This window comes from Dama dama, chromosome 4 (genome assembly GCF_033118175.1).
Source record: "Dama dama isolate Ldn47 chromosome 4, ASM3311817v1, whole genome shotgun sequence".
Lineage (NCBI taxonomy): Eukaryota > Metazoa > Chordata > Mammalia > Artiodactyla > Cervidae > Dama > Dama dama.
This window is the reverse complement of record NC_083684.1, coordinates 69,099,179-69,119,880: the sequence shown is the minus strand read 5'-3', so window position 1 is coordinate 69,119,880 and position 20,702 is coordinate 69,099,179. Positions and strand designations below refer to the sequence as shown.

The following is a 20,702-nucleotide window of genomic DNA, read 5'->3' as shown; positions in this document are numbered from 1 at the left end:
ATTTGTTTCAAAAACTGTGATGGCAAGAGCCGAGCTCCCCAGCCCAAGACTCACAGCCCCTATCCCTTGCCTGACTGACCCTGCCTTCTCCCATGCTAAGCCAACTGTTGACGATGTCAGCCCTGGTTGGGAGCCTCTGCTCCAACTGAGCACTCTTTCTGAAGCCCCTTCCCAGCCCTCAGCACCCCATCCGCACGGTCCTGTGGGCTGGTCACACACAGCCGCAGGAAGGGGAGCCTCGCCTCCAGCCGGGGAACGCAGTCAGAGTGGCGACTTCACGACTTTTATTTGTGGTGCCTGTGCTTTGTCTCGAAAATACCTTCTCCCCCTGCCCCGGACGGTGGGCGGGGAGGGGGCCGCAAAAATAGAAGACATCCCTCCCTATTGCACGCGGACCCTATATACAGGCCCGCCTGGCCGAGGCCGGCGGGGCTCTTGGCACATTCTCGGATCCCTGTTCCGGAGCGGGAGGGGTGGTGAGGGTGACGTCACACGTGAGGGGGGACCTCGGGGCGGCCACTCTGGTCCTGGTTCCCGGTCGCGGTGCTTGGTCCTCGGTGCCTTGCTGGCCCCGCCTCCTGCCCCAGTCCCTGCTCAGCGACGTCCCCCTCCCTGGCTCGGCCTCCCGCCTCCATCCTGGCCCCTGATGGCCCCCCTTGGCTCCTGGGCGCCCTGTACTGCCCTCCCAGCCTGGAGGGCCCGAGGGGAGGTTATGGCTTCTCGGAGACCCCCCAGGAGCCCTATCACTCATGCTCACGCAGGGGAAGGGGTGCGTGTGGCAGAAGCAGCTGTATAAGTGTGGGCGCAGGGGCGGGGCTCCTCCCGAGTCACTTGGAGAGCTTGCTGATGACGCGAATCAGGGCTGCGTTCTCATCCTTGAGCCGCTGGTTGTCCGCGCGGAGGTCGGACAGGGCCTGTGAGGTGGGAAGACGGGTCAGCCGGGTGGCCCTGGGCAGGGTGTACCCACGGCCCACCCTGGCTCTCTGCCCTCAGCTCCCCGCTGGCATTCACCTTCAGCTCCTCCTCCAGTTCGGCTGCCTTTCGCTCCAGGGCCCTGCGCTCCTGGAATAAACCGGGGAAAGTGAGGGCGGGGTGGGGAACCGGGGGTCACGTATGCGGAGAGGGGCGAGGAAAGGGGAGAGGTCAACGCGGACCTCTTCCTCCAGACCGTAAGGGCTCGTAAGGCCGGGACATCTCTAGTTCCACCCTGGCCAGCCTTACTCACGAATCTCTCTAGCTCCAGAAGGGCAGGCCTCTCTGCAAAGCGCTCCTGCTTCTGGGGAGGACAGAAAAAGAGCGGGGTTCAGAGAAGCGGCCGCATGGCCACAGGCAGAAGGGGAGACCAGCAGAGGCGGGGGGGGGGGGGGGGGGGGGGGGGGGGCAAAAAGGCAGCTGGGACTCTCAGCGGGCCAACCCGCCCCGCACTGCTCAGGCCCGGCCCAGCCCTTCCGGGCTCGGGCCCCGCCCCCAGCCCCTCCGTGGCCCAGACTCCTCGGCCCAAGGGTCCCACCCGCCGTTCTGGGCCCCTCCGCCCTTGGCGCTCCGGCTGGGCCTCCCTCCCGGAGACCCGGAGCCGGCACCCGTACCCTCGCCAACCCCCACGGCCTCCAGGGCCCCGACTCCTCACCTGCGTGGCGCGCTCCAGCTCCACCTTGAGCTGCGCCAGCTGCAGGGTGGTCTCGGTCAGGGCCTCCCGAAGGCGCTCGTTCTCACTGCGCAGCTCGGCGTACAGCTGCGGGCCCAGGAGGGGCAAGGGGTCAGGCTCGCCGGCGGAGACGCGGCAGGCTTGCGGGGGCAGGGTGGGTGGCTGCGGCACTGGTGAGGCCGGAAGGGCGCAGGGTGCCCGGGTGGGTCAGGCAGAGCCCCTGGGCAGGGGGCGGTGGGGTAGGCATACAAAACCGACTGGCGGGGCTCAGGTAACAGTGGGCTTGCGAACCTTCCTGAAGCCTCCGTCCGGCTCGTCCGGTTCCGGCTCTGGTTCTGGGTTGAGGTCCCGCTGCCTGCGGGATGAGGGGTCGCCCTCGGGAGTGCTGGGGGTAGGGGCGGGGAGGCCGTCAGGGGTGCCCACGGCCCCACGACAGCCCAGACCTGCCTCCCCGCCCCGTACCTGGATTCTGAGCTGCGGTCGGCTGGTGCCGGCTCCGCCTCCTCCCCCTGCGGGCGGAGGTGGGGTTCAGCGGGGAGGGGAGCTGGGCCCGCCCCCAGGCCCACCCGCGGCCCGCCGGGTGCCACCCCTCACCTCCGCAGGGCCCCTCCGCTCCTTGCCAACTCTGCGGGGCTCCCTGGCCGCCTGCGGTCCCTGCCCTCGCCCGTCGGGCGCCTCTGCTGGGGGAGGGGCAGGAATCAGCCCAGTGCGGGGCGAGGGTCCCTGGGCCCGACCCCCAGGAAAACCGGACACAGGCCAGGAGGACGAGCTCCCAGAGACCAGCCTCACCTCTCTGGGCAGGGCCGTCAGTGCTCTCGACCCCGGGGACTCGGGGTCGCCGGGAAGGGTCCTGTGGGGAGGGGCGGGGGTCAGAGGACGAGGGCATCTGTCCCACCCACTGACCGGTCACCTGACCCCGCTCACCAGGCTCTGCGTGCTCGACTTCTCTGCCTCTGGGGCCTTCCCTGCGGCCTTCTCTGCTTCCTTCAGGTCCGTCAGGGTCACACCCTGCACAGGCAGAGAGCAGTCGGGTGGGGGGGCGCCCCTTCAGGACGGAGTCCAGACCCCGGCCCTCCTCCCTCAGACCCGGGGTCTGGCCCCTCCCACACCTGCGTGGACCTCCGAGACTGGCGCATGAGGCGAGAGCGCGCTTTCCGCTGAGACTCAGACTCCTCATCCCGCACTGGCATCTGGTAGGTCCTGAGTGAGGGGCCCGACTTCAGAGAGGGCTCCTCTGGACCCTGTCCTGTCCCATGGCCGACAGCCCCGGGGGGAGTCGAGTTCGGCCAGGGGACCCTGGGACAAGCTCCCCCGGGTCCACCCCTACCAGCTCCAGCTCCGGGACTGCTGGGTAACGCAGGGGTCTTGCCTCACCTCCGGCGGTCCCGGGAGTCCGCTGGGGGCGCTGCAGAGGCTACGGGGACATTGGGCTTCACCGGGGACTCGGGCTCGGGGGTCCTGGGGGGAGGAGGGGAGTTAACCAAGGGGGGAGGAGGCCTGGAGATCTCAAGACCTGTGTGAATTCATTCAATCGGCAAGTATTATTCAAGCTCGCCTTGCGTGGCGGGCACCAAGACATAGCAAGAAGCCAAAGAAACGAACGATCTCTGCCCCGTGAGTCAAATCTGAGCAGAAACGATGCAACATGAACAATAACTACAAAAAGATCAGGGTCACACAATGTCAGGAGGATAAAGTACTCTGGGGGAAAACGAGCGAGGACTGGAGCCCGGAGGTGTGGGGGTGAGCGCAGCGGGGGTAGTGGGCCTCCAGGAGAAGCTGACATTTAAACAGACTTGAGAGGGAGGAAGGAAGCCCTGTGGGTGTGAAGCGGGAGGCGCAGTGCAGGGCCTGAGTCAGAGAGGAGGGCGGGAGAGGGGGCAGGGGCCCCCAGGAAGCCAGAACACCGGGGCCATGGGCGCTTTTACTTGCGGCACCGAAAGGGAAACTGAGGCCAGAAGTGGTGGGAGGCAGGGAGCGGACCCCAGAGAGCCCGGGTACAAGACAGGAACCCCGAACTCCCCCCACCTCGGAGGGGCTGTCCTGCCGTACTCACGGGGAAGAGGGCTCCGGCACCTTCTGGGAGGGGGTAGGGGGGACTCTGGCAAGACGGGGCTCCCTGCCCTGCGGAGAGAGGAGAGAGGCGGCTACTCTCCCTGCTGGGCAGGGTCTGCTCCCCCGGCCTCCCCCCAGCACTCACCTGAGTGGATGTGCCCTCCAGCCGCGAGGAGGACGCGGAGCGCTGCAGCCCGGCCCCCGGGGCGCCCTCGGCCCCGCGCCGGTCCGCGGGCCCCAGGGCCCCGGAGCTGCCTGTCTTCTGGAGGCCAAAGCGCCTGGAGAAGGGGGTCTCCTCGGGGGTCTGGAGAAGAGAAAGGTCTCCGCTACCACAAAGGGGTTCTTCTCAAGAACTTCACGTGCTGCCCCAAGAAGGACCACAGCAAACTACCGACGGGGACGGGAACCACCAGGGAAAGGCCGCAGGAGCCCGAGGGTTCTGGGCCCGCGGTCTCCACCCTGCGGCCCTGAGGACAGGCTCGGGGCAAGCCCGCCCCCACCCCCAGGCCGGCCCGCGGCCCCCACTCACCATGGGGCTCCCGGGGCTACAGGGCGGTGGGGAGGAGACTCCGTTGAGGGCTCTGCATTCTGCAGGGGGTGGCTCTGGGGGGTGGGAAGATGGAGACGTCAGAAGACGACCAGCCCCTCCTCCTGCTCAGACCCAGGGATCCAGGCACCCAGCCTCTCCTCCCTCAGACCCGGCCCCCCGCCCCTCACCTGAGGGGGCTTCTTCTCCCTCGTCCTCGTCCCGGATGGGGGTCCTCCCTGCCCCCCCGGGCCGGCGCTCCTTGGACAGGTCCTGGAGGGAGATCTTCTCGCGGCTGCTCAGACGGCACACGGAGCTCCTGGTGGAAAGGGAAGGGTGGGTGCTGGGGCCCAAGCCCTGGGGGTCCTCCAGCCCAATTCCCGCGGGGCGCCACCACCTACCTTCGGTGTTTGCTGCTGGAGGGCCCCTGGGGCTCCGGGCCCCGGCTCTGGGCAGCTTCCTTTTGGTTGCGAAGCTGCAAGAGAGGAAGGGGCTGCTGGGAGGGGGGCAGGACAGGCAGACCCTCCTGGGTCCCACACACAGCTGTGCTGGGGGGTGAACCCGGTGCTTTTGTGGACTTGTCTGCACGGCGCCCTGGGTCTCCAGGGAGTCGTCAGTACTCCTGGCGCCTCCAACTCCCGGGACTCCCGGCACACCCGCCTCCCCCACGGCTGGCTCTCAGCCCGTTCGTTCCCGCCGAGTCTTCACACCTGAGCCGGCCCCGCAGCCCCGCCCCTCCTCTCAGCAAACCTCAAGTGCAGCAGGTCTCCCCGGACGCCCCCAGGCTTCGGCTGTGCCCTCAGCGCCCAGAGACCCTGCCTCACCCACTAACCCCCCGGGGCCCCGGGCCCCCTCACCTGCTCCTGCCTGGCTTTCAAGTCCCTTCGGGGTCTGCCCCTGTCCCCGCCCCCCCACCACCCGGTTCCTCCCCCAGCCTCCGCACGTGCTGCTCCCTCAACGCGTGCGTGCCCCGCCCCTCCAGTCCAAGCCGGAAACACCACCTTCTCCCTCAATGTCGCCGCCGCCAAGCTTTAAACAGGGATCTGACCCGGGAGGCCAAAGATGATTCCGGCTACCTCAGAGCGCTAACTATGAGACGGGCGGGGTTCTGAATGCTTTTGGTCCGTAACACGTACTCCGCTCACTGCACGACATGCGTTCCATGTAACAGCACGCGTAACTCATGAAGTGCACGTGTTTAGTCCTCTCCCCATCTTCCTGAGGCCAGGAGAGGCTACCGGACTGGTCTGAGCTCACATAGCAAATGCAGGGCAGAGCTTGGATTCAGATCCCAAGTCCGCGCCGTTCGCCCCTTCCTTCTGAGTTTTTCTAGCGACAAGGCCTGGCCCAGCGCTGGTGCGGGGGCATCCCAGGGGTGACCAGCCCCATCGGCATCCCGACGTGCCCAGCGGTGCCGCTAATCACAAACCCCCGCTGGGCCCCGTCACTGTCCGGGGAAGGGCGGCTCCCTAGGTTCCCGGAGGCCCGGGATCCCGGCTGCGGATGGAGACTTACGTCCTCCTGCTTCCGGGCCAGCTCCTCCAGCAGGCTCAGCACCTCCTCGTCCGCCAGGTCACAGGGACGCTGCCCCTGGGTGGGCAGGGGTTAGGGCAGGTGAGGAGGCAGAAGTGGGGGCCCTCCCGCCCCGCGGCCCCCGGGAGCCAGGCCAGGCCCTCACCGCGTGCGTCAGCGAGTCCATGCCCCCACCGTGCTCCGCCAGCAGGCGGCAGGCATCCTCCACGCCCCAGTGGGCCGCGGCGTGCAGGGGCGTCCAGCCGTCGCCATCGCGCAGCTCTGGGTCGTAGCCAGCCTGGAGGAGCAGCCTGGGGGCCGGGGAGGGCTGGGGTCAAGGGGCGAGACAGGGGCTCGGGGCCAGGGGCCAAGGTCAGAAGCAGCAGTGACAGTGCTGAAAACAGGCCTGGGCCCCGAGATGCCCCTCCCCAAAGAGACCCCTCTGCCACGGGCTCTGACCCCTCCCCAGCCTAGCAGTGGCCTCCGGGACCCTGTTCCCTGAACCTGCAGGGCGCGACTCCTGACATCTCCCCTGTGATGGGACAGCCCCAGTGGAGGTGGAGGAGGGGGTTCCCCAGTGCCCAAGCGCAAAGAAAGGCTGAGACCCCCCAGGACGGGCGACGTGGGGGCAGTAGGGTTCCAGGAGTCCACTGGCTCAGGGCAGTGGTTCTCAACCAGGACAACGCTGCCACCAGGGGGCGTCTGGAGACGTTTCTGGCCATCACAGCGTAGGGGAGGTGCCGGGGGCACCAGTGGGTAGGCGGAGGATGCCCTGAAACCTCCCACAGCGCAGAGGACCGCCCCCCAGCAAAGAACAATCGGGACCAAACGCCACAGTGCCAAGACGGAACCCTGGCTTAGAGGGTTCTTTCCCGGGAGATCATCACCACTGGATGTGCAATCTCTCTCACAGCTAGGAATGGCCAGCTGAGTAGGGTCTGACAAATGGGGATGTCAGCACTAAGTGTGTATATCACTTCTGGATTGCTCTCTTAAAAGAAATGGACATTTGCTCCTTTTGCCCTCCTCCTTCTTCCTGCTGACTGCCTGGGATGCAGATGCAATGGCAGGAGCTGAAGCAGCCACCTGAGACTCAGGAGCGGAAGTCAGGCAGAAGAGGGCACAGCCTCCAGGGCTGGCCACGTCACCAGGTCTGACCGTTCAGCGTTCCATCCTCCTTGCCACAGGGATCAGCCCTGGGATGAACAGGACCCAGGACTTTCACTGGACTACAGAGGATGGGGCACTCCAACTCCAGATTAGAGGAGACAGCCAGGAAATGAGCCCCAAGCTATCAGGTGTCATCTTAAGTTCCTCACTGGAAAACATTCCCTTCTTTCCCAGTCATTCCGTGCAGCCTGCGGAATCTCAGTTCCCTGAGCAGAGACTGAACTCAGGCCAAAGCAGTGAAAGCCCAGAACCCTAACCACTAGGTGACCAGAGAGCTCCCTTGGAAAACCTTCCTAAAACTTCATTAACACAGAGGTGGGCAGAGACAGAGGGATTCGCCAGAACTGCACTGTCACACTAAATATAAAGAGGAAATAAAGAGAGGGCAGGGGTGCCTGACTAGAAGCAGAACCAGCTTCTCTGACAGGAAGGGGTGAAGTCAGAAATGGGACAAGATGGAAGTGGGGATGAGAGAAAGGGAGTGCATATGGCAACAATTTAAAATATGCATGCACCAAATGACCTGGCCTTGAAATATGTAACACTAAAACTGACACAAAGACAGGGAGAAACAGGAAAGACCCACAGTCGTAGTGAGACGTTTGACCACATTTTATCACATTCTCTCACAGCAAAAAAAAAAAAAAAAAAACAATCACTAGGGATACAGAAGATTTAAACGGCATGAGTACATTGACCACATTTTATCACATTCTCTCACAGCAAAAAAAAAAAAAAAACAACAATCACTAGGGATACAGAGATTTAAACAGCATGAGTACAAAGTTGACCTAATAACCTATATACAGCGCTGTCCTTGGCAACACACTTCTTTCCTGGCCGAAACTGATGAGGGTATGAAGCAAACCTCCACGGATCTCAGAAATCAGGGCTCACAGAGCACCTGCTCTCGGACCACAGCGAGATTAAGCTGGCAAATAAGCACAGGCAGACTCTGGAGGTATGGAGGGTTCGGTTCCAGACAGCCAGCTGGCCTTACTGCAATACAGCGAGTCACTGAACCGTTCTGGTTTGCCAGTGCATGTAAAACTTAAAGTCTATTAAGTGTGCAACAGCATTATGTCTGAAATAAAACCCAATGTATATATCTTAAAAAATACTTTATTTTGCTAAAAAACGTTCACCGTCATCTGACAATGCAGGGCTGCCGCAAAATTTCAATTTGTTAAAAAAGAAAAAAGAAAATACTATTGGCGAAGTGCAATACGACAAGGCACGGCTCCAATGAAACCGTGACTAGAAAACCCCGTGTACTCGTAAATTAACGACATGTTTCTAAATGATCTCTGGGTCAAAGAAGATTACAAGCTGGAAACTGTCTTAAACTGAAGGGCGGTGAGAAGCCTGCACACCAAGACGTGGGTGCAGCTAAGACTGTACTTGGAGGGAAAGGCATGTCCTTACTGCATCATTAGAAAGGGGCGGGGACAGACAAAGCCCTCAGGAAGGCGCGAGACGGAGGGCAGGGGAGGAGGCCCGGCTCACCTCATCACTTCGATGTAACCCTTGGCGGCGGCCACGTGCAGGGCGGAGGCCCCCGTGCGGGGGTGCCGCGCCTCGGGCATGGCGCCCCCGTTCAGCCAGCACCTGGTGTCGTGAAGCAGCAGTTCCTCCTCCGCCCGTTTGGCTGCCTCCACGTCCACACCTGGGAGGACCAGAAGCGGTAAGAGGGGGGGCGCCCCCCGGCCTGTGTGTGCTCCTCGGGGGCTCAGGGGAGCCGGGGCCAGCTCTGTCACTTCCCAAACAGACAGCCGTGGGTTCCACTGAGGGTCCTTCCTGGGGGCTGGGGGTTCTTGGGTCTCACCTTCCCTTTCACTACTGATACAGGCCTTAACCCGGCATCTGCCTGTGTTTTGTCACGTTTATTGCTCACGAGAGGCTAAACCAAGCAGAAGCCACTGAGGATGCCCCTATCGCTGGGGCGATGGCACCTTCTCACCAGCCACCCCTGCGCCCACTGGGGAGGGGCCAGCAGGCTTCCCCTCTCGTCAGTTTCAGGAGAAGTGCTCTGAACTCATCGACGTGAGGGCAAGTGGAAGCTTTACATGAAACAGAAGTCGATTCTGGATCAAGAACAGGCAGCCCCGTTAAGGGCGGAACAGTCCCTTCCGACCATCACTGAGAATGTGTGGTTTGTCCGTTAAGAGCCGCCGAGATGGCAGTCAGAAACGGGCGTCTCCCCTAGGGGCTGCGTGCTCCTCCTGGGAGCTTCGTTCCTGCCCGCTATTTTTCTCACTGCAGAACTGCTCACTTGCCCACGTTCGGCCCGGGGCGGAGCCGTCCTGTGCGTGGTCGGCAGCCACGGAGCAGTGCGGAGCCAGGCTGCAGACGGCCAACACGCCGGATCTCCAAGCGTAGAAAGAACGCGCCGTGCAGCAGCTCGGGAACAGTTCTTTACACTGATCGCACGCAGAAATGACAACGCCTTGGACGGGCAGATTAAGTAAACCATGTTCCTAAAATGGACCTCACCTGTTTCTATTTTTAAGAGCGCCTTCTTGGAAATCCTTGATTAGCATGTGGCTGCCTCTGGCTTCCCCCTGGACAGCACAGGCAGAGAAGCACGCGCTCGGCCGCGCGGCTCACAGCAGCACCGGGGCCCGGAGGTAACCACCTTCACGAATCTGTTTTCAGGAGCAGGAAGCTGGGCATACCCTTACTACGAGGTCGTAAACCTTGCCCCAGGCTATGCAGGGGCCCCAGTCAGTCCGTGTCTGGCAGCTGGGCGCTGGGATTGAACTCCGCTGGGATCACCTCAGGGTGCCCTGGCTAGCAGGGACTCCCGGAGGCACTATTCCAGGAACATCTGGCTAATGAGGGCTCACCCGCAGGCCGGCAAAGTGCCCGGGCCTCAGAGACCCGCCCCTCCCGCCGACCTCCTTCAAGGCAATCTCCTAGGTTCAGTCCTATTATAGACACGGCGGGCAAGGAAGGGCGGGGTTTGCGGCCCTTTTTCTGCAGCCACACTTAGCGTCCTGCCTGTTCAAACGCATCCTTCTGCAGTTTATTTTTTTGCGGAGATTTCCCCGTGTTTCCTAACAGAACTCCTGACGGAGGGTGGCAAACCAGCGCCTGTGCGGGCAGGCAAGCTGTTCCGTTCACACAGATTTATCTACTTCACCAAACGTGTGACTCAGCGGCTTTTAGGACATTCACCATGTGCAGCCATCAACCCTATCTATCTGTACCTGAACCTTCTCATCGCCCCAAACGGAAACCTCCTACCCCATCAAGCAGTCCCTCCCCAGAGCCTGAAAACCACTAATCCACTTCCTGACACTGTGGATTTGCCTCATCTGGACAGAGCCTATGTTTGTAAATAAAGTTTTAATGGCTAACCACCCTTATGGCAGAAAGTGAAGAAGAACTAAAGAGCCTCTTGATGAAAGTGAAAGAGGAGAGTGAAGTTGGCTTAAAGCTGAACATTCAGAAAATTAAGATCATGGCATCTGGTCCCATCACTTCATGGCAAATAGAGGGGAAAACAGTGGAAACAGCGCTTGACTTTATTTTTCTGGGCTCCAAAATCACTGCAGATACTGATTGCAGCCATGAAATTAAAAGACACTTACTCCGTAGAAGGAAAGTTATGACCAACCTAGACAGCATATTAAAAAGCAGAGACATTGCTTTGTCAAAAAGGTCCGTCTGGTCAAGGCTATGGTTTACCCAGTAGTCATGCATGGATATGAGAGTTGGACTATAAAGAAAGCTGAGTGCCAAAGAATTGATGCCTTTGAACTGTGGTGTTGGAGAGACTCTTGAGAGTCCCTTGGACTGCAAGGAGACCCAACCAGTCCATCCTAAAGGAAATCAGTCCTGGGTGTTCATTGGAAGGACTGATGTTGAAGCTGAAACTCCAATACTTTGCCCACCTGATGCGAAGAGCTGACTCACTGGAAAAGACCCTGATGCTGGGAGGGATTGGGGGCAGGAGGAGAGGGGACGACAGAGGATGAGGTGGTTGGATGGCATCACCGACTCGATGGGCATGAGTTTGAGTAAACTCCGGGAGCTGGTGAGGGACAGGGAGGCCTGATGAGCTACAGTCCATGGGGTCGCAAAGTCGGACACGACTGAGCGACTGGACTGAACTGAACTGCTTATTCCGACCTCTTCTGCATATTACCCCCTGGCTGTTTTTCCCACCACAGGTCACTCATCTACAGATTACTGACTGATCCCTTCCAGATTTGGTGTTGGCACACCCTCACCCTCTCAACTGAACGAGGAGCTCCCTCAGAATACATCCATCTGAATGCAGAGTTCCAAAGAATAGCAAGGAGCGATAAGAAAGTCTCCCTAAGTAATCAATGCAAAGAAAGAGAGGAAAACAACAGAATGGGAAAGACTAGAGATCTCTTCAAGAAAATTAGAGATACCGAGGGAACGTTTCATGTAAAGATGGGCACAATAAAGGACAGAAATGGTATGGACCTAACAGAAGCAGAAGATATTAAGAAGAGGTGGCAAGAATACACAGAAGAACTGTACAAAAAAGATCTTCATGACCCAAATGACCACGATGTGTGATAACTCACTTAGAGCCAGACATCCTGGAATGTGAAGTCAAGTGGGCCTTAGGAAGCATCACTACGAACAAAGCTAGTGGAGGTGATGGGATTCCAGTTGAGCTATTTCAAGTCCTAAATGATGATGCTGTGAAAGTGCTGCACTAAATATGTCAGTAAATTTGGAAAACTCAGCAGTGGCCACAGGACTGGAAAAGGTCAGTTTTCATTCTAATCGTAAAGAAGGGCAATGCCAAATAATGTTCAAACTACCGCACAATTCCATTTATCTCACACACTAGCAAAGTAATGCTCAAAATTCTCCAAGCGAGCCTTCAACAGTACGTGAACTGAGAACTTTCAGATGCTCAAGCTAAGGCAGAGGAAGCAGAGATCAAATTGCTAACAACTGCTGGCTCATAGGAAAACCAAGAGAGTTCCAGAAAAACATCTACTTCTGCTTTATTGACTATGCCAAAGCCTTTGACTGTGTGGATCACAATAAACTGTGGAAAATTCTGAAAGAGATGGGAATACCAGACCACCTGACCTGCCTCTTGAGAAATCTGAATGCAGGTTAAGAAGCAACAGTTAGAACTGGACATGGAACAACAGACTGGTTCCAAATTGGGAAAGAAGGATTACGAAAAGGCTGTATACGCTGGGCTGGAAGAAGCATAAGCTGGAATCAAGATTGCCGGGAGAAATATCAATAACCTCAGATATGCAGATGACACCACCCTTATGGCAGAAAACAAAGAGGAACTATAGAGCCTCTTGATGAAAGTGAAAGAGGAGAGTGAAAACGTTGCCTTCAAGCTCAACATTCAGAAAACTAAGATCATGGCATCCGGTCCCATCACTTCATGGCAAATATGTGGGGAAACAGTGGAAAGAGTGGCTGACTTTATTTTTGGGGGGGCTCCAAAATCACTGCATATGGTGACTGCAGCCATGAAATTAAAAGACATTTACTCCTTGGAAGGAAAGTTATGACCAACCTAGATAGCATATTAAAAAGCACAGACATTACTTTGCCAACACAGGTCCGTCTAGTCAAAGCTATGGTTTTTCCAGTGGTCACGTATGGATGTTGAGAGTTGGACCATAAAGAAAGCTGAGCGCCGAAGAATTGATGCTTTTGAACTGTGGTGTTGGAGAAGACTCTTGAGAGTCCCTTGGACTGCAAGGAGATCCAACCAGTCCATCCTAAAGGAGATCAGTCCTGGCTGTTCATTGAAGGACCGATGTAGCTGAAACTCCAATACTCTGACCACCTGATGAGATAAAAAAAGAACTGACTCATTTGAAAAGACCCTGATGCTGGGAAAGATTGAAGACAGGAAGAGAAGGGGGCAACAGAGGATGAGATGGTTGGATGGCATCACCGAGTCAATGGACGTGAGTTTGAGCAAGCTCTGGAGTTGGTGATGGGCAGGGAGGCCTGGCGTGCTGCAGTCCACGGGGTGGAAAGGTTTGGACAGGACTGAGGGACTGAAGTGACAGCCTCTCGACACTGTGAAGCTCGAGGGGGAGGGTGCGATCGGGTGACGTAGGAGTGGGACTGCTGGAGCCCGGGGGTGCGGGTCTCCGGCTGCAGGCCACACTGTCTGTCCAGCTGCTCACACGGAGGCTGGAATCACCCGCGTGCCTGGGCCTCGCCAGGACTGACCCTGCCTGTCAAAGCTACCTGCCTCTGAGAGTGAGCAGCCCGCATCCCTGTCCTGACGGTGGGATTCCTTCCAGCGCAGTTCCAAGTCCCTGAGGGTCTGACTGTGGCCGTTCCGAGCAGAGTGGCCAGAGGGTCGGTCGGGGGCTTGGCCGGCCCCCGCGGCCCTGGCTGAGAGCACCGTGTCTGCGGAGGAGCTGTCGCTTGGAGCTGCCAGCATCCAGTCCCCCTTCCTGCTTGTCCTCACCCCTGCTCTCACCCAACGCGGCTCCAACATGAGGAGCCCACAGCCCGGCTCCACGGGCAGTCGCATCACCAGGCCTGAGGGTCCTCCCTGCCACCACGACTCTCTCGGGGCACGCTGTGACCAGGCTGGCCCTGAGGGCTGGGGCTGGGGCTGGGCTGCTGAGAAGTCTAGTTCTAGATCCGCCGGGGTGCCAGCCTGCACTGCTTGAAGCCACGCCCGGTGCCTCGCCAAGAGAACCAGCCTAGGAGTGAAACCAACACAGCTCAGCAGAGAGACGAGAGGAAGGCTTTCGACTGCGTCTGCGCCCCTGGATCCAGCCATGCCTGATGTCCACATAACTCCTCGACTTCAGTTACAGAGGCCCATGAATTGTGTTTAAACTGTGGGAAAGCACAGATTCTGCCCACCACAGTCCACAGAGGCCTCACGTCAAGGCAGGCACCGTGAAGCCACATCACCAAGGCCTCCGATTTCAGAGGCAGCTGCGCCCCACCCCCAGCAGTGTAGCAGAGAGTCTTTGTGCCTGGCGGTCTCCTGGTGGGTCCTACAGGCCACCCCCGGACCATCCCCTCCCCCGCCCCGACCTTCGGCCCGCAAAGGGGCACAGCGGGTCACCATGAGAAGGCGAGGAGCGCGCTGGGTGATTCTGGCAGGAACACATGGAGGCCGCAGAGATGACCCAGCCCCGGTGTCCCCCAAGCATCGCCCTGCAGGCTGCTTTTTAACAACAAAGAGAGGAAGACACCTCCATGGCAGAGTCACCTGGGAGACCCCTCTGGATGAAGCTCAAGGTTAACATCACCAATCACAGGGTGGACAGAGTTCGTCTCCCAGCAGAACTAGCTGGCAAGTTCCTGCCCAACCTGCAGAACTGACGGAGCAATCGGGTCCAGGCTGACGGGCCATGTAAACAGCGGAGGGGTGAAGGCTGGCCCAGTGCTGCCGGCGGGGCCAGGGGCGGGAAACCGGGCCAGGGGCGGGAAACCAGGCCAGGTCCACCCCTGTGGAGACGGAGGGCGCACAAGCAATCACGCCAAGAAGCTGGAAACCTTGAGTCCACGCTTCAGGATTCCACTTACGCCAAATGGGCAAACCCCACACGAAGCCAATGGGTGGCCCCCAGGGCTGAGGGGGGTAGGGGAGGTCAGGGGTCACAGCCCGGGGCTCAGGGTTTCTTCTGGGCTGATCAGCATCATCTAAGCTCAACGTGCTCAAGGATGCACAAGCTTTAAAGTGAATACGCTAAAAAGACGAAACAGAAAAAATGAGCCCACACGTGTCTAAATGTGAAGGAAGCGAACACGCAGACCACTGTATCCACACGACGCTGCTGAAAGCCCTGGTGAGCCTCAGCGGAGGTTGCCCTCATCAGACTGCGAGTGAAACCCGGCCCAGCGTGTGAAGTCGTCCAGATGAAAACACGGAGAAGCGGAGCCAGGAAAAGCCCGGTTCTGTCTCTGCTCTGCTCCCTGCCTGCCTCTGAAGCAAACCAGGGCTCCGGACCGCAGCTCGCCCACCAGCACCTCCGCGCCCCGCGGGGCTCCCACGGCCACCGGCACCGCACCTGCCCAGGGCAGGGCCTCGTCCCTCCCAACCCGAGCCGGGCTGGGAGTCCGCTCTTCACCAGCCTCCCTGCGCCCCCCGCGTGGCCCTCCAGAGCCCCCCGCCCCACCCGCACACCTCCTCACCGATGCGGTGCGGCCACCAGACCCGCCCAGAGGACCAAAGTCATCCAGAAGCACGCTGCTGACGCGGGGCTCCCACGGGAGGCGGGGCACGGCTGCCCGCTGTCTCCCACCCGTGGACCCCCCGGCCCTGCACTGCGGGTTGGCCGACGAGTCCTCCCCTCGGTGTAGCCATCGGCTACTGTGAGAGCGGGCGGGGAAGGTGGGCACCTGCTAGAAGTCACACACGCTCCCCCTAGGAAAGAGCCTGGCCAGGCACGGTGTTCAGGGGGGTCCTGGGCCCCCTATTAAGGACCCTGGGGCGCAGTGATGGCGAGTACAGCAGACCAGACCCCCAGAAGACTCGGCATTCCCGCACCCGCCCCCCCACCCCCCAGCACAACTCCTGAGAAGACGTGCCATCACCCAGGACATGCCCCAAACTGAGTTTCCTCGGTCACTCCGAGGATGAGCCAACCCTGCCTCAGTTACTGCTTCTCGGGTCCTCGGCGACGGAGGCCCCCTGCGCCCCAGGCCCACCTCGGCGGGCGATCTCCGCCTTCAGCAGCGCCTCCATGGCGTCAGACTCGGCCAGGTCCAGAGGCAGATCGCCGTCGCTGTTGACCGCAGCGATGTTGGCCCCGTGGCTCAGGAGGTGCCTGGGGAGGTGGGGGCGGGCCGCGGTCAGGACGGAGGGGTCCGGGCCCCATGCCCAGCGGGCCCGCCCGCCCTCCCCGCCTCACCTGGCGATGTCCAGGTAACCGCAGGAGGCGGCCACGTGCAGGGGCGTCCAGCCCTCGTTGTCGGCCTGGTTCACCGTGGCGCCCTGCTCCACCAGGAAGCGCACCACCTCCAAGTTCTCGTCGATGCAGGCCTGGGGGGGGCGGGGGGCAGGGCAGGGGCTCACCCTCCCCACTCCGGACCTCCCTGCGTGCCTGGCAAGGCAGGACCCCCCGCCGGGGGCCTCGAGGGGGACCCAAAGCCGATCAGGCAAGGCTCCGGAAGAAGACCCCGGGGGCCCTCCAGCCACCCAGCTGTTTAAGACACCCCGGCCCCCAGCCCTGCACACCCTGGCTTCCCGGCGGCCACGCCAGCCAGGCCTCTGGGGCTCACTGGGGACTGTGAGAGGAGCTGGCCAGAGAGGAGAGGACAGGGATCCCGAACCATGCCTGTTCACAAGATGCACCAGTCACCACGGAGGATGGGCCTCCAGAGCTGGACCCCAGGGAAGAGACCCAGGCCCTCCTCCTCAGACCCAGCAGACTCTCCCGGAGAACTGAGCACAGCCCTGCCATGCACCTGGCGGGGAGACAGCCGGACCCTGGGGCCCAAGGCCGTGTGGGGCCGGTAGGGTCGCCAGGTTCCTGCGAACCTGGGACGGGGAGTGGGGCAGTGGTGAGGGTCCCGGGCAGGACCCTAACACTGGGAGAGACGTGCACCCAGGCCTGGCGCCCCAAGAGAGGCACAGGGCGCTCCATCACGGGGCGTCCACGGGCACCGTCCCCACTCCGAGGGCTGTCAGGGTCCCCTCTGATGGGGGAAGAGATCCCAGCGCCAGGAGACAAAAGCCCTTGCACGAGCCGGGGCACCAAGTCAGGGCCAGAGAAAGGGTTTCGCCCGGGACCTGTGCGAACGTGGGGTGGGCACTGGGCCCGAGTGGGGCTGGGGGATGGGAGTGGCCCTGGCCTCCCGGATCCTCGGGGGAGATTAGCCTCCGACTCCCGCACCTCTCCACGGCCGGCCGCCTGGAGCAGGGGGAGGAAGCTACGAGGGCCAAGAGCATGAAGTCATGGAAACTCAGGCTGCGAAAGGGGGGCCACGCGTGCCCTGGGAACGGGATGAACTCTGGGCGCCGTTTATTTCCACCGGTTGCCATGGTGATGAGAGGGGGGGCAAGGAGGGAGACGGGCCTTTCCCTTTCAAGGACCTGGCCGGGCACAGGCATCCGTGCGAAAGATGCCTGCAGCCTGGGCACCAGGGGCCAAGAATCCAGGCCCCGCCCCTCCTCCTCAGATCCAGGGGTCCAGGCCCCCAGCCTCTCCCTGCTCAGACCCGGGAAACCAGGCCCCCAGCCCCTCCCCCCTCAGACCCAGGGGGTTCAGGCCCCCAGCCCCTCCCCCTCAGACCCAGGAGCCTGGACTCTCTGACCCCCTCCCTATTTACACCTAAGAATCCTGGCTCACAGTCCTTCCTATCCCAGACCCCAGTCCTAAGTAGGAGGTAATCGGGGGACGAGGCAGCCTATCCCGGCCTTGTCACCTTGTCGAGGGGTAAGGGGTGGGATGTGAGACCTCCTGTGGTCACAGCCAGAGCAGGGAGACGACGCCAGGGAACCTGCTCCAGGGGGAACAGAAACCACAGCTGCCGGACTCGCCCAGACAACATGAGTGACTGTCCCATGTGCCTGTCCGGGGGTTTCCTGGGACCTGGGACTTTCGGAGCTAAAACGAGGCCAGTCTTGGGCAAACTGGCACAAGCTGGTCAGCAAACACCCAGTCCTGACCCAAAGCCCCGCTCCCCCACTCGCTCACTGGCTGGGCGACCTAAAACAGGGACTCCCCTCTCTGCGCCCACCTCGGAGGGATGCCCTAATCCCCTCCAGGCCTCCCGCAGAGCCCTGGCGAGTGAGTTCATCTCGCCTATAACAGGAGAGTTCATCTCACCTATAGCAGGAGAGCGAGAGGAATCCCACTGACGGGGTGGCCTGGGACAGGGTCTGGGCCACGGGACAGGCTGGGGAGCACGGCCCAGCCGGAAAGGTCCCGGGGAGCCGGGGCAGGGCTGGCAGTGCAGGAAGAGGGACCCTCTCCCAGAGAGCACTGGAGCCTCTGCAGGGCATGGGCCTGGGGGTGCAGCGGGGGAGAGCGAGGGGAGGGACGGCACCTGGACCAGGGGCTGCAACCCCCAACTGGACGTGAGGCTCTTCCTGCAGGGTGTCCCTGCCAGCCCACTCACAGGCAAGAAGCCCGAGGCGCAGGGAGGAGTCACATTCTAGGCCACTGACTTGAGAAGCCGAGATCAGAACTCAGGACTGGCCTACCTTCCTGAGCCGCGGCTCCTCCTGGGGACCTGGCACGTGAGTCCCTTCCGGCCTCCTCCCCAGCCCCCTGCTCCCTGCCCAGGTTTCCTTCCCTGGGTCCTCTCTGGGTCCCAAAGTAACCAAACCCTGGGAGCTCCTGCAGAGAAGCGAGGACTGGGGACTGGACCAATTCGAGGAGACTAGGAGGGAGACAGCCTCGGGGACGCGGGCTCTTCTGTGAACTTTGCCCGATGGCCGCAATGAAGGAGGGCGGGTGCGGTGGGGGGTGACAGGTTCCCGAACCAGAGGGAACCGTGGGACTGGGGCCTATGGTGGGCCTGGTTCTGGAACACAAGAAGCCCAGAGGCAGCAGTCAGAGCGTCTGGGGAAGGCACTAGGGCCCAGGCTGTGGACAGAGAGGAGTAACCCGGCTCTGGATCTCTTGAGAAGGTGACAAGAAGAGGGCTGGGAGACAGGACACACTCTGGGAGGGAGGAGCTGCTCGGATCCACAGGAGGGGATCCAGGCAGAGAACGCAAGGTGACCAGAGAACAGAGAGGCAGCCCAAAGCCAGGAAGAGGTGGGTGCCCAGAAAACAAAAAAACGGGGGGTGATGATGCAGGCCTGGCCAAAGCTACAGGAGAGCAACGGAGAAGGGAGGTTCCTGGAAGAGAAACACCCCTGAGAGGCCTTGACCTAGGAGGCAAGAGGTGGCACAGCCCCAGAAGAATGACGAGGGCATGAGGGTGAAGGGGGGCAAGGGAGACGGCCTGAGCTGACCCTGGCAAAGGAAGCAGCCACTTCAGGAGTACAGAGCTTCGAAGGCGGGGGCTCAGGAAAGAACACCCTGAGATAGCAACAGATGGCACGGGCCAGGGATGACAGAGGTGGCCCCAGGCAGAGGGGCGGGGCGGCAGGGAGAGCACAGGCAGGGAAGATGGAGATGCTACGCTGCTGGGGGGGCAGGGGGAGTGGTACCTGCCTGGATGGGGGAACAGGGGGCACCGGTGGGGCTGCAGGGGCACAGACTCAGGAAAGAGGGAGGCGCAGCACGAGATGACAGAGTCGAGGTGGCACCAGTGGCGGTCGCACGGGCGAGACTAGCAAAGAGCCCTCAAGGTCGGGAAAGAGCACCGCGAAGTGACGAGACGGGGATGCACCGGGCTGAGGCCGGCAACGACGGTTCGGGGGCAGAGAAAGGGCGGCTCAGAATGGCAAAGGCCAGGGTCAGTTCCAGTGGCTCAGGGTCGGGAGAGGGGAGCCCCAGGTGGGACGGAGGGAAGGGGGATCCACCGCGGACGACGGCGCAGAGTAGGGCCGCCGGGGTGACTCCGGGCCGGCGAGGAAGGGGGCTCCGGGTGGCGCAGACCCGGGCGCTGACCTGGTGCAGGGCGCTGATGCCGTCGGCGTTGGTGGAGTCGAGCACTGCGCGGGCGGGCGGCGGGGCGGCGGGGTCCAGCTCTGCGCCCGGGCCGGGGTCGGCCGCGCGCAGCATCAGGCGTGCCTCGTCCAGGTCGCCGCCCGCGCAGGCCGCCAGGAACTCGGCGGCGCGCTCGAAGCGCACGGTGCGGGCGCGCCGCTCCCCGGGGCCCGGCTCGGCGCCCGCCCGCGCCCCCCACTGCCGCAGCTGCTCCCGCCGCCGCTCGCGGGCCGCTGCCGCCGCCGCCCCAGGGCCCGCCCCGGGGCCGTCCTCGCCCGACATCGCGCCGCCCGCCCGCCCGTGAGCGAACGAGCGAGCGAGCGAGCGCAGAGCGCCGAGCCCCGAGCAGCAGCCGCCGCCGCCGCCGCCACCGCCCGCCCCCGGGCCGCCGGGAACTGCCGCCAGCCCCGCGCCGCCCAAGGATCTACCGGCCCCCGCCCGACGCGCGACGTCACCACGCCGCCCCGGGACGCGCTGGGAAATGGAGTCCGCAGCCGGGAGAGGCCGTGGCAACGGCCTCAGGGAAGGCCGCGGGGAACTCTGGGAAGTGGAGTCCAGAAGCGGAAATCGGTCTCGGCCACATTCGGGCCTCGATCTGCCCCGAGGCACACTGGGAAATTCGCGGCTTAGCGGTTTCAAAAGGAAATCTGATTGAGAAGATGCCCCTGGGAGTGCCGGGAAATGGAGTCTAAAGGCCGGAGATGTGCCGCCCCCCCCCCCAGGGCATGCTGGGAAATGTAGTTCACAGTATGAAGGAGACCAACCGGGAAACGGATTCGATAGCCCGGGAGTCCTAAAAGATAGAACTAATTTTTCCATACACCTTACCGCTTTTCTCATACCATGTGATTTACTTATTTTGGGTTTGTCTTATCCCTTCAACTAGAAATGAGCCCCAGGAGAACAGGGATTTATGTCTTCTGTGTGCATCCCTGTTCCCATTACCAAGACCTAATAAAACGCGAACGGGAATAGTATTTTGAATGAATGAATTAATTAATTAATTAATGGATTCCCTAGGTCGTGAAAAACGCCAGGATACCATGGGAAATTGAGTCCACAACCCTTAGACCAAGAAAATCCCTGGGTGACCGCCCAGGGCACCTTGGGAAGTAAAAAGTACGGTACAAAGTTCAAAGCGGCAATCGGCCGCTGGGCACGCTGGGAAACGTAGTACTCGGGGCCACGTCCGTAAAGGCACCGTTGGTCCAGAGCACCCCAAGTCCCTGATGGAACCCCTGGA

The 20,702-nt window shown here is 61.4% G+C and overlaps 1 protein-coding gene across 2 annotated transcripts; it reads right to left on the bottom strand.

Moving 5' to 3' along the window:
* Positions 1 to 261: 261 nt before the first annotated feature.
* PPP1R12C (protein phosphatase 1 regulatory subunit 12C) lies at positions 262 to 19,756 on the bottom strand. Of its 2 annotated transcripts, none has more exons than XM_061140288.1 (22): positions 19,421 to 19,756; positions 15,764 to 15,894; positions 15,561 to 15,679; positions 8,415 to 8,574; positions 5,905 to 6,049; positions 5,742 to 5,816; positions 4,628 to 4,701; positions 4,418 to 4,545; positions 4,230 to 4,303; positions 3,846 to 4,004; positions 3,702 to 3,769; positions 3,020 to 3,103; positions 2,755 to 2,845; positions 2,570 to 2,653; positions 2,435 to 2,495; positions 2,240 to 2,325; positions 2,108 to 2,154; positions 1,937 to 2,030; positions 1,628 to 1,732; positions 1,226 to 1,276; positions 1,012 to 1,062; positions 262 to 914 (listed from the first exon to the last, which is right to left on the bottom strand). In XM_061140288.1, the coding sequence occupies exons 1-22, from the start codon at positions 19,739 to 19,741 to the stop codon at positions 828 to 830; spliced, it is 2,295 nt and encodes a 764-aa protein (XP_060996271.1). In that variant the 5' UTR covers positions 19,742 to 19,756; the 3' UTR covers positions 262 to 827. The 2 variants fall into 2 exon arrangements, with proteins under 2 accessions (XP_060996271.1, XP_060996272.1); XM_061140289.1 differs by having other exon boundaries at positions 2,240 to 2,322.
* Positions 19,757 to 20,702: the final 946 nt, after the last annotated feature.